Raw genomic sequence first — 13,663 nt, 5'->3', positions numbered from 1 at the left:
GTGGTTAATTTCCTTTTGGTAAGGAGAGAAGAGATCTCCTTCTAGGAGAGGGAAACTCTCAAATCAAACCATTGTTCTCTAGTCTTAGGTAGTGATATAGAGTCCTCTTGCAAGAGGGTACACTGTGGCACACCATTTTAAATTATCTCTCTTTCTCTAGTTTTTATTTAGTTTTGCAGTTTATATATGAAAGGTCTATTTTAATGTTGTTATTGTTCTTAAAATATCTTATTTTAATTGATCATTTCTTCACTTGTAGTTTATCTATTTCATTCTCTCCTTTCTTCAATGGAATATTTTTCCTTGTTGGAGCTCTTAGGCTTATAGCACCCTGCATATCCAACTAGGGTTTTAGCTTAGCTAATAATAATAATAATAATAATAATAATAATAATAATAATAATAATAATAATGATAATAATGATAATAATTATAATAAAAATAATAATAATAATGATAATAATAATAATAATAATGATAATAATAGTAATAATAATAATAATAATGATAATAATAATAATAATAATAATAATAATAATAGGAATGTGTCTGCCACCACGATAATTCTTATATCAAGCCAATCTCTTAAAAAAACTGGCCACGTTGGTAACTGTTCTGTATCTGAATCCATTACGAAATACAAAAGACTAGATTTGAGCAAAGTCACCCAGAGAAGTAATGAAAAAAAAAAAACCTTAACTCCCTCTCTTACAAAATAACAACGGGCCGTGGGAGTCTGATGGTAGCGGCAGTAAGCCTTCAGCTTCATGCTCCTGAACTCAGGGGATAATACTAAGACATCACACGTCCTAAATTTTCCTTTTATTATCCTTCGCCTTCCAGAGTTGTTTCTCTGGTGGATATATTGGGATATTTTAATTCAGGAAGTTTTTCCTTAGGAAGCATATGTATATATATATATATATATATATATATATATATATATATATATATATATATATGTGTGTGTGTGTGTGTAAATACATATAGATAGATAGATTGATAGATAGATATACTGTATATATATATATATATATATATATATATATATATATATACTATATACTGTATATATATATATATATATATATATATATATATATATATGTATATATATATATGTATATATTATATATATGTATATATATATGGCTCATAGGTTCTTAAAAAGTCCAGCTTCTGAGTTTCTTGTCATTCAATGGTATTTCTGTAATTTCTTAAATGTTGATGTTAATGTAAAAGATTTCTCCCGAAAGAGTATTTCTTTACCAGTTGTAAGTATGAAGTTTCCATCATCTCTTTAGTTATGAGGCATTTTGTAATTCTTTAAATGTCCTGCGTTTTCCATTTCAAAATAATCACAAATCTTTGTATATGAAACAAAATATAAAGATTTTACCTTAATATGAGTTTAATAAAGGTAATTCTTTACTTGATGTGCAAAATTGTAAATATATATATATATATATATATATATATATATATATATATATATATATATATATATATGTATATATATATATATATATATATATATATATATATATATATATATATATATATATATATATATATATATATATATATATATATATATATATATATATATATATATACATCTCAATGGAAGAATTCTGGTTTCAAAGTTTATAGAGACCGTATCTAAATCACTTTATTAGTGATCTTGATATTTTTCGTGAGTTATTCTTATTATTGATCATTTGGAATTTCTTCGTCACTTCTCTATTCCTTTCCGTACTGGACTGTTTCCTTATTGTAGCCTTTGGGCTTATAGTATCCTGCCTTTCAAAATAGGCTTATATCTTAGCTAGTAATAATAGTTATAGTATTACTATCCCAGAATTCATATGATAGGTCCCTCACATCGTATATTCAGTTCTTCTTTTCACTCAGTGTGTTTTTCAATCTATAGCTTACTGATATATAATATGATCCAATAGCATTCCCCTTTGTAGGAAAAAACATATACTTATTCAGACATATTTTTACATTGATTAATCAATTGGCTTAAGATTAACCGACACAAGATTTTGAAATAATTGTTCCATCAATTATTTTAGTTCTATTAGTTTAATATCATAATCGATAGTAATTATATGAATGTAAGTTAACCTTTTTAAAGCCCATTTTCTTATGGAAGAAATATTTTCTACTCTTAAAGTAACAACTGCAGGGTTTCATAAGTAAAACTTCCATTTGCCATTATCTAAACTAGTTAATAGGGTCTAGATAGATTTTATTGATCACAAGATTAAAAAATTTTCATAATGTTTACGAAAGTCAAGTAATTTAATTCAATTCATGAAGATAAATTCACCTCAGAGAATTTGGCCAAACAAGGAAACATCGCCAGAAAATAACATCAAATCTTAAAAAAAAAAAAAAAAAAAAAAAAAACTTCAAAGTGTCAGGAGTTTAATAAAATCATTGTAGCCATTCAATTTGTTCATGTCAAATTCATCAGAATAAAGTCCTTATTTCATTTTTCATTGCAAAGGCACAAAGGAAAATTATTTATAACATTTACAAACAAATGAAATCTTTTAATTATCTGTATTTCCTCAGAATAAATCAGTAAACTGAAATACACAAAACACTTCGGTGATGGCAGAATTTTGATTTCCACAAATTACTCCATAAAATCTCACCTCATTTTACACTTTATTTTGGGTTACTTCTTATTTCATTAGTTTCTTTATTTCAAAACAAGATGAGATCAGTTTTGAACAAATACAATGTAAGTAAAAGGAAATCTAAAACATTAAACGAACATCTTTCTGAAGGTCAGAAGAGTTCAAAGGAGTTTGCAATCCTGCTTGTAGGGCTATTCATATGAATGACTACCCTCTCCTGAGTTCAGTGGTTGGGTTGCAGGAAGCCGAATCCATGGAACTGGGCAGGCATTCGAACTCCTAAGAGAAGACTGAGTTTGCCGTTTGGTTGACCAGGTGGTCGTTATCATCACCGACCTTCATGTGTCCGACTTGAACCAGAATGACTAAGTACGTTACGACCAAACTTAAGCACTGAAATAACACGAAAATAGATTATAGTAAAGACTTTTGCTGAGAATATTAGCACAAGACTAAAATTTAAAAGAACTCTTCTGGGAAACTTGCACATTGCAATTTTCCGGTTTTGTAGGGCAGGATCTATTTATGCAAATGTGGCATTAAAGAGTCCTTTCTATATGACACTAGAGGTACGGACATTTTACCTACCAGACATTTTCCCCACTGGACATCTTCCCCACCTCTATATCCCCCTAGGACAATATCCCCACTGGACATTTTCCCCACCGGACATTTTCCCCACCTCTATATCCCCTAGGACAATTTCTCCACTGGACATTTTTCCCACCGGACAATTTCCCCACCTCTATATCCCCATAGGGCAATTTCCCCATTGGATATTTTCCCCACTAGACAATTTCCCCACCTCTATATCCCCATAGGGCAATTTCCCCATTGGATATTTTCCCCACTAGATAATTTCCCCACCTCTATATCCCCATAGGGCAATTTCCCCATTGGATATTTTCCCCACTAGACAATTTCCCCACCTCTATATCCCCATAGGGCAATTTCCCCATTGGACATTTTCCCAGCCAGCTAACTACACTGGTGGACTGTTTCCCCACCCTGTACATTATAAGCACAAAACACCTAAATTAGAATTCTTTAAAAAAATATCCCCGAAATAATAACCAATGGCGGAGCGTGCGCAGCTCAGAATGTATCACTTGGCAGAACATATAAAGGAGCAGAGATGTTTTTCTTATTTGCGAGCGAAGCGAGCCACGGCGGAGCAAAAACCATTAGCATTCCTTGAAAAATATCCCCGAGAGTAATAGCGGATTAGCACTGCATGCAGTGTAATTAATTTAGTTGTCAACAAAATGGTTACTTTTTATTTCTTTTCATGGCTCATAACATTATGGTGGGGGGAATGTCATTGGGAAAAATATCCGGTGGGGAAGATGTCCGGTGGGGAAAATGTCCTGGATCCCCTGCAAACAAGTTTCAAAATAGTCATCATTTGATAATATTTCTTGATAAAAAACTTCTCAACCACTTAAAAAAAAGTCCAAGAAACTTAAAGAATCCTTGTAATAAATTTCTAGTGTTTGGAAAAGCACAACTACTTGAGTATTGTCTTTCTTATGGTGGAGCTCGCCTCGATCTAAAACGAAAATCAATTGATAAATTATTTTAAAAGTATTTAGCAAGGTTCATGAAACTGTATGCCATATCCAAATCAATTTCCCAGGACCACCTTCAATGGATCAATCAGTAATGTGTAGTTTATACAGATCTTGTAAGCCAAAGTAGATGTGTTTAATCCGAGGTTCAAACTTCTCCAAAACAGAAATACCTTGTAGCCAAGTGAACGTGTAATTGCCCTATTTGATTCTTAAATTATTGATAATATTCATTGTCACTTTCTTTGCATATGATTGGCAAGGATATAACTATTTATTACTTGCTTTCATATCAGTTTTGTGCAGGTTTTTTTTTAACACTTGAGGCTTACCTCGAGAGGCCCCATATGTTTATTCAATAATTATAGTGATTGAAAAGAATTAGGGATAATATCTTATCATTACCCATAATGATAATGGTGTTGAGTTGATAATGTGAGAGGCTGGTTCGTTGATTGTGGTAATTAGCGCCAATTATATACTACTAGTGAATTACTTATGCAGTTTAAGTGAATATTTAAATGCTGCTCCTGAATGGGAGGTGGCAATAGACAATGACATTGCCCTGGTTAATAGAACAATGCTATAAATACTGACCATATATACACATGCTAAGCGCCCAAACCCTTTCTCCATCCAAGCTAGGACCAGGGAGGACCAAGCAATGGCTGCTGATGATTAGCAGGTACACCTATATGCTTTCCGCAACGCCCTCATGCTTAGCTCACAAGGATGGGGAGGTTGAAGACAGTACAAGAAGCCATCGAGCTTGAGCAGGACTCGAACCCTAGTTCTGGAAATCACCAGGCAGAGAATGTCTAGTAGGCCATCACAACCTCATATGATTCCATTACAAGTCATCAGCAGCCATTGCCTGGCCCTCCTTGGTCCTAGCTTAGGTGGAGAGGGGTCTTGGGCGCTCAACATATGCAATATGATTAGTCTCTTGGGCATTGTCCTGCTTGAAAGGGCAATGTCATTGCCCCTTGCCTCTGCCATTCATGAGCGGCCTTTAAACCTTTAAACACCTTAACATATTTAGCACAACCTCAAGATGTCGACAAATAAGTTATCTTTATTTATAAGGTTACTCTTGTGGAAGTAGTTGGCCGCATTGCTTTGAGAATAGCTATGATAAGAGGTGTTAGAAACATATATTTCCTATTGGGAAGATCACTGATTCTGCATTTATTTGTCTGGACTGGCATCGATATACGTTTATGAGTTGAAGCAATGTATGCAGGTGACTTGTTGAGTCTGCCGGCCATTATCTCACAGTGGTTAATTACAGCTTTTCATCTTTCCATTTTGATCCCTCTGTATAATTTCATTCTGTATGTAAGAACAATTTTGGTGGCTTTGTACTTTCAATATGAAGAATATTTACCATGCACATGTATGTATTTATTAATCTATCGATTTATCTATCTATGTAGTCTCAGATTTGCTTATATATGCATACATATGAGGGTATATATATATATATATATATATATATATATATATATATATATATATATATATATATATATATATATATACATATATGTAGAGTATATATATACATATATACAGTATATATACATATATATATATATATATACATATATATATAAATATATATATATGTATATATATATATGTATATATATATATATATATATATATATATATATATATATATATATACATACATAAGCATATATATCAATAGATGTAAGAAAACATGAGAGAGAGAGAGAGAGAGAGAGAGAGAGAGAGAGAGAGAGAGAGAGAGAGAGAGAGAGAGAGAGAGTATTGAATAATAAACACTTACAGAAACGAAAGTCCTGTAATCGAGAGTGTACCAACCGCACATGCCCACTTCCCTCAGGGATTCGAGGTCCTTCAGTATTCGGGAAATCTGTTTGAAAAAAATATTTAATTTTTATTTTGACAGGTTTGGTTTTGAACAAAAGGTTCAAGAATTTATTTTTTAATAATTACTTCTATAAACTGTATGACATTGATTTCAGATAAAATTGATGAAACAAATGTTAACCCTTTGAGAGACATTGAACTTTTTCTATGTCCGATTTTTCTACTTCCTTCAAAAACATTGGTCGTTCTTTACGTCAAGTAATTACCAGATTTTCTCTTTTTATCATAGAAAGAGAAAAATCTGGTAATTTGTGCATATGAAAGTCTACCAAATATGTAACATTATATGTCAATGGAAAAGATATTTATTCAGCAATAAGATAGAATTTGTTGTCAATTCCTATTTTTCACAATTTTGTGCTAAATTCACTTAAGTGAAAGCCTGGGGCTGGAAGGCCAAATCATTGGTTGCGGGGTTGGTGCGCAAAGGGTTGAGCTCAACGTGAAAAGTCAACTTTGGCTGCATTATAGTTTTTACCGGATTTCAAATTACAAAATAAATAGGAGGTTTTGAACATCACATATTGGGATCCATTAGAAAGGTCTTTCATTGTAGACATCGGTAAAATTAATTCAATAGGCAAAGCTTAACAATGGCTGGCCTCCTTCCCAATTGAGTCATATATGAAGTTCTTATTGCATTAGATTTGTTTCTTTGTCTTATTTAAGATCAGTAACTGCAAGCCTTGTGTGTAAGACAGGATAAACTAGTGTAAATTTCCCTCGTGGAGGAAATCCCATAATTAGTTATGAATAACTTTAAAATTGACGCCTCTTAACGTGTTGATGTTTTTCTGAACAACTTTCAACGATGACAGCTTGTGCCAACCTGGAAAACTATGAGTGTTTCTTTAATATAATTTTATTCAGTTTCACTTTGCATGTCTCATAGTCCTGGTCAATCTTTGAATTCAGCAATACATTGTTATAGTAAACCTTTCCCATCTTCGTTTTCAGTGGTAGTTTCCACTCTGTTTCCCAAGACTGCATTGGCAAGGCTGAGTCAGTCAGCTGTACAAGACATTATTTCAACCGTTCCATAAGTCCCATCCACAAACCGACGTCTTCAATTACGGTTTCCAAGACTGACAGTTCATCAGCACACTTCTCCCACGGAAGGAACCCTGACAGTAACTTAGTATCTGGAGATCCTGACAATCTGATTGATCGTATGAAGAAGCCTCTCCACTCACCTGTTCCTTGATGACTTCGTGTTGGGTATCAACACTCTTGGCCTTCAGAAGGGCAGCAGTTTTGTCCACCTGATAATGAAGATTTTGATAACAGTAGCAAGGGTAATATTAGTAATATCAATCATAGTAATGATACTTGAATTAGCATTTAGAATTTTTTTTTTTAATTCATGTTTTGTAAACAAGAATGGAATGGTCGATAATTTATTCAAGTCCCATTTTTCAATGTTGATAGAATAATTTTTGAGAATTGCGATACATTACTATAAGTTTCATATATTTGAATTTTTCATGGATAAATTTATAAGCATGAAATTGTTCAGCGGATATTTTCAAAGCCCAGCTATTAACAACTGAAATTCTTTAGTTTTCCTTTCATTTGTGCAATTATTGATCTAGTCTCTACTCATTTAAAATAACTGGTTACTGCTTATTATAATTTTTTAGTAATAATGATATGTTTATTTTCCTACATAATGTCATGCCCTGCATTCCATTCCCACACGATCAAACACAAAATAATCAAAACTGTTTCATCTATTCTAGTTTATTTTTCAATTACCTGTACTTCTCTATACGCCAAACCTTATAGTACACAAAACAGGGAAGGAACCATTCTTCATTCTTTCGCATCTTGTTTATATGAACTCCTCCTAAAAAGATGTAAAAATCATCATAATTTCGGTTGTAAAATACAAGCATGAGTTTCAGAAGTTTACTACGTCCAAAACTGGATGATTTTCTAATGAGCTACTGACGCAAGTTGCAGATCATTACACTGTTGTATAATACCTTAGACACATAATATTCATATACGTTTGATTACCACCCAGAGCTGCTCTACTTCCCTGCCAAGACTAGGGGGAACCAGGCTGTTACTTAGATGATTCAACTCTAGGTCATAGATGCAATAAGGTTTAAAGTTAGGACTTTATGAATGAAACTTAATGGGATACTCATCAAGTACCAAAATGTGTTTAGTCAAAGTTCACAGACATTGCACCACGTCCCAGTTATACAAGTCCACAATATCCACATATTGCAGGGAAAGCAAGAAGTCTTCAGTTCTATTTTATAACAGAATGTAGGATTCTCTCCCTCCCTCTACGTTTTTCATGTCATATAATCTGCTTCTTTTCAATGGGCTGGTTTACCATGACTTAAGAAGGAAAATTCATGAACACAGTGCTCTTTACACTACAGATCTAGGGTTGGACGGTCATACCCATATCAGAATCTTTTAAAAACGTATATATATATATATATATATATATATATATATATACATATATATATATATATATATATATATATATAAATGTATATATATATATATATATATATATATATATATATATATATATATATATATATATATATATATATATGTATATCGATTACCAAGAAACAATCATTAAGACTTGCCGATTTTGAAAAAGCACTTCCGGTGCTAAAGAGGTAAATCAGGACGAATCCCCCGAAAGCAACAGTGGCGGGTGTGAGCCCTCCGGCAAAGACCCCAGTCATGAAGAGGTATCCGAAGCTAATTGTGTTGAGCAGCATCAGTAGAATCAACATAGTGATGAGTTAGAAGAAATAGCTGAGCACATCTTCCTTGCAGGATTTTATCTGCGGTCAAGACCAATAATGTTCATTTATGAGAAACTTATACAAATTCTAGTAAAAATAGAACCGCTATTATCATGACATCTTTGGTTTTATACACTGGAAAATATTGAATAATATCACGCACGTTTCTTGAAACATTGATTAATTCATTTCGTTCCCCAAATATTGAATGGAAGTAGGTAGTGAAATAAAGTTGAATAATTCACCCGGACTCTTACCTGGAACACTAATCGTTCGATTGTGCAGAGGGAATACTTCATTTTGGAAAGCTGGTAAGCGGCGGTGCCATCTTGATTACTTCCTGCCTCAGCGTTCACCGAATCCAAATCAACTAGTGGAAGGGACCAACGGTTTAACTTCCTTTGTTGTTTTGAAGGCTTTCCAATGATCTCAGTTACAGTCTCAAACAATATATTTGAAATCAATGTCATAATTGATCTAAAGAAGAGAAATGGGATCATTGAGCGTACTGATGAAGCATACATATTTAAAGGAAAGGCTATCATTGCAGGAATGTTCATTAAGTGGAGATTTTCTCTGGCAAAAGAAATTGTAATGAAAGCTATAAGTAAAGGTGTCATAACAGTGACGAGAATTTTGATGCGTAGTTGTTTCTTGAAGGATACAGAATTCTTTCCAAAAATAACAAAGTCATGATTTTGCACAACAGACCTTAAAACTTTGTTCTTAGCCAAGATGACAATGGGTATAAGCATCGCTGCGGAATTTGATAATACTAAACAAACTACTGCTACTATCACTGCGACATTATGCTCATGAAGACTAAGAGATAAGATATAGCAGTAGTATGGGTCTAAGAAGCTCAGCAAAGTGAGAAGAATAGACCAACAAAGGTACCGGGCAGAAAACTCTATATCCCCAGTGGCATTGGCAGTCTTCTCCAGGTAGTAGGGAATAAGGCCGACTATTCGCAGACTGAGAAACATATCTTGTAACGCCCAATTCTCCTGGGTCGTTGTCATGGTAGAAGCAGCTTTTGCAAGAATTGGAAGAATAATCCTCCTCTTCACTAACCCTGAAAGTATACTGGCTGGTGCTCTACATGAGAGGCTTTTTTGCTAATCCAATTAAACGGCTCCATTGATGCATGATAGCAGTACCGACCTTCGGAGGAGGGTATTTGCTTTGTCAATATCTTGGGCCTCGTAGCAATAATGAGATTAGATAAGAGTTATTAAATGTGTAAGCAAATGAAATTGCTTATTGATTTATCTATTGATCTACATTTAGATATTTGTTGGTCTTTCAATTAACCCATAGCTAATAAAAGAGGGCTTCTAATGGATTGAAATGTGAATTAGCTTGCCACCAGAATAAATTATTTATCAACCAATTTCTTAAAGAACTACCTAAAATGGTAACTGTTCAGTTTCTGGATCCATTTTAAATCAAATAACACTAGCTAGTACCAAAATCTTCCCGAAAAGTAATGGGAAAAATACTAAATATGGCAACAGACCATGGCAATCTGATGTGAGGGGCAGTAGGCCTTTAGCTTCACGCTCCTGTATTCAGAAGATTGCTTTCATTTTATTTTTGTCCTTCTGTTCCCAGTGTTCTACATCAGTTTAGATCAGTGTTTCTTAAACTTTTTTGTGCAGTGGACCCCTTTTATTAAAATTACTCATGTAGCGGACCCTTCATTATTATAATTTTCCTCTTGAGTTTGAAAGTGTTTGCAGGTCATAATATACTGAAATTACAACTGAATTATTTATTAATGGCTTATCTTCAACATAAATGTTTATATTTTGCTTAACATAATTTCCACAACATTGATAATTTTGCATTCAAATTTTCATGAACTTAACAGCAACGCTTCCTCCTCATATCTCACAACCATACTTAATGCGATGAATGATACTGTTTTTGCTGCCTCACTACTGTTGTAATATTTGGCTCCAGTCTGCTGAGTTTCAGTCGCATGTCGGGTTCGACATTGATTCGGTTGCGCGTCTTCGTTTTAAGATCAACCAGTGTAGAAAATCCAATTTCACAGTTGTACGTTGTTGGGAACGGCATCAAGTGTTTCAAAGTAATTTCTGCAAGTCCAGGGTACTCTGGCTGGACTTAGCCCAAAAATTGGCCAACTTCTTTCCCTGAATAGGGACTTCAGTGTCCCACTTCTTGCAATCTCGACAAGATTATCAGTCTCTTTTGATGACAGGTTGACACTGACCTTTTCTATATCTACTTTATCTGTAACAAATGGATTTCTAATTCATTCAAAACTTGGGTCTGGTTCTTCAAAATATTTTCCTAACTCTCAGTGAAGGCCTTGCAGATGGGCTTTGAAAGCTTGTGTTGTGTCACCATCTAGCTCTTCCTTGGAAGTAAGCAGGAAATCTGCTAATGAAGGAAAAGACTCAAAATCTTTGCGGTCAATGCGGCCGCACCACAAGTCCAGCTTCATTCGTGTTGCCTGTATTTTGTCCTGCACTTTAAAGATGGTAGTATCTTTTCCTTGCAAAGACAGATTCAATCCGTTTAGTGTACTGAAAATATCAGACAGGTATGCCAGTTTTGTGAGCCACTAGGTGTCATGCATTCGATTATAGAGGTCATGACGTTCATACAAGAAAATTTGCACTTCCTCACGAAGTTCAAAGAGACGGGAAAGAACTTTTCCCCGTGTCAGCCAGCGAACCTCTGTATGGTAAAGGAGTTTTGTGTATTCGCTTCCCATCTCTTCACACAGAACTATGAATAAGCGGGTGTTCAGTGCTTTCCCTTTGATGAAATTGACAATTTTTTCTGCCTCTTCCAGAACTGTTTTAAGACAGGTAAGCATATGTTTCACAGCAAGTTGTTCACGGTGAATGCAACAATGTGCTGCCTTTACCTGTGGTACAATGCTTTTTACCCGACTCACTAGGCCCCTTAGTTTATCAGTCATCGCAGTTGCACCATCTGTGCTGATTCCAACACATCGCGACCAGGAGTGTTCATTTTGGACAATAAAATCGTTAGCTACATTAAAGATAGCCTCTCCTGTTGTGTTTGTAGGAAGAGGACGACAGAAAAGAAATTCATCATGTACTTCCCCACAGTAAATATACCTAACAAAGCACAAAAGATTTGCCTCGTTCCCTATATCTGTGGACTCGTCCAGCTGTAGTGAAAAATACAGACTCTGCTGTAATTGTGATACCAGCTGAACTTTCACATTTTCAGCCATTGACGTTATCCTTTTCTTGACAGTGTCGTTGGACAAAGGTATCTTTTTCATTTCTTTACTAGCCTTTTCTCCAAGCATGATCTCTGTCATTATCTTAGCTGCTGGTTTGACCAAAGTCTTGCCTATGGAATGCGCCTTTCCTGTTTTTGAAATTAATAATGACATTTTGTATGAAGATTCAGTGTCCTTTGCATTTTCTCCAGATATAAAAAAAGATGAAGCTTCCTTTTTTCTGTGAATATCAAGTTCATTACATTTTCTTTGAAAAAATTCTATGGGTTTTCCCACATATTCCTTATGTCTGGACTCGAAATGTCTTCTGAGATTTGAGGGTTTCATAGCCTCATTAGCTAATGTTTCATAGCACAAAACACACTGTGGGATAGGATCCTCACTGTTGCCTTGCCAAAAAATTCCAAGTTTCAAGTAATCACTGCAGTATTTACACTTCTTTTTGGCTGTTTCTTGGTGTGTTTGCTTGTGCCCTACAGTGGTAACCGAGGCATCTGTACTGCTTTGGTTTGTGTCAGCGGTGTTCCCTTCGTCCATGACATCTGCGCCTGCCTCCAGTAGCTTGATCTGAGTTGCACTGTTAGCATCGTTTCTTTCTTCTTTAAGGCCAGTGCTGTCTTGGTTGTTGTTCTGGAGTTCAGTTTTTTTCTTTGTAAGTGAGCCTGTCTTGAGCCACAGATCCATTATCCTGATGCTAAAAAGTAAGCTAGGCTGTCTTCTGATGTTTATCCTGCAAGTAACTTGGCGAGGTCACGAGGTCTAGTATTCGAAATTCTAATCTCAAAAAGGTAGGTTATAATGTTTAACAAATGGCATATAAAAAATCAGTATGTTGTCATAAGCATCCAGATGATTTTCTTACCTACAAAGAGGAGCACAAGCAACTGCCGTGTGTTCCTCACAGAAGCCTTAACGTCAACTGATATGTGGCGGGCGGCCGCACCACCGGGCATCAGTCAGTACAATGTTGCCAAATCATAAACACCACTGCCTTAAATAAAGTTTTTTTTTTTTGTGTGTGTGTGTCTTTTTCGGAATTTCGTTGAGGATTTCACCCCAAGGGAGGAAGGCGGCATTACTTAAATTACTTCCATCCCAATGTGACTTAGCCACGGTAAAAAGCCATCAGGATTTGGTGCTACAAAAATAGGAATTTAGGACGTTTTGGCCGAAAATTTGACTGAAATTGATATTAAAAATTATCTGCGGACCCCTTGGAATATTCCACGGACCCCTGGGGGTCCGCGGACCACACTTTAAGAAACACTGGTTTAGATAATAAGTATACATTGTTAACTGATTAATTTTGAGGTTTTTAATTTGGAAGCATGCATACCCACACATACATAGACGCACACACATACAAGTGCACGTATATATGCATATATATATATATATATATATATATATATATATATATATATATATATATATATATATATATATATATATATATACATTTTATATAGGCCTACATACATACATACA

General features: G+C 34.5%; 1 protein-coding gene across 1 annotated transcript; it reads right to left on the bottom strand.

The window, feature by feature from the left end:
* Window positions 1-11,518: 11,518 nt before the first annotated feature.
* Window positions 11,519-12,859, bottom strand: LOC137643203 (zinc finger BED domain-containing protein 5-like). Its single transcript, XM_068376052.1, has one exon. The coding sequence runs from the start codon at window positions 12,857-12,859 to the stop codon at window positions 11,519-11,521; it is 1,341 nt and encodes a 446-aa protein (XP_068232153.1).
* Between the last annotated feature and the right edge of the window lie 804 nt (window positions 12,860-13,663).

This window comes from Palaemon carinicauda, chromosome 6 (assembly GCF_036898095.1).
Source record: "Palaemon carinicauda isolate YSFRI2023 chromosome 6, ASM3689809v2, whole genome shotgun sequence".
Taxonomy (NCBI): domain Eukaryota; kingdom Metazoa; phylum Arthropoda; class Malacostraca; order Decapoda; family Palaemonidae; genus Palaemon; species Palaemon carinicauda.
This window is presented reverse-complemented; position numbering and strand designations above follow the sequence as displayed.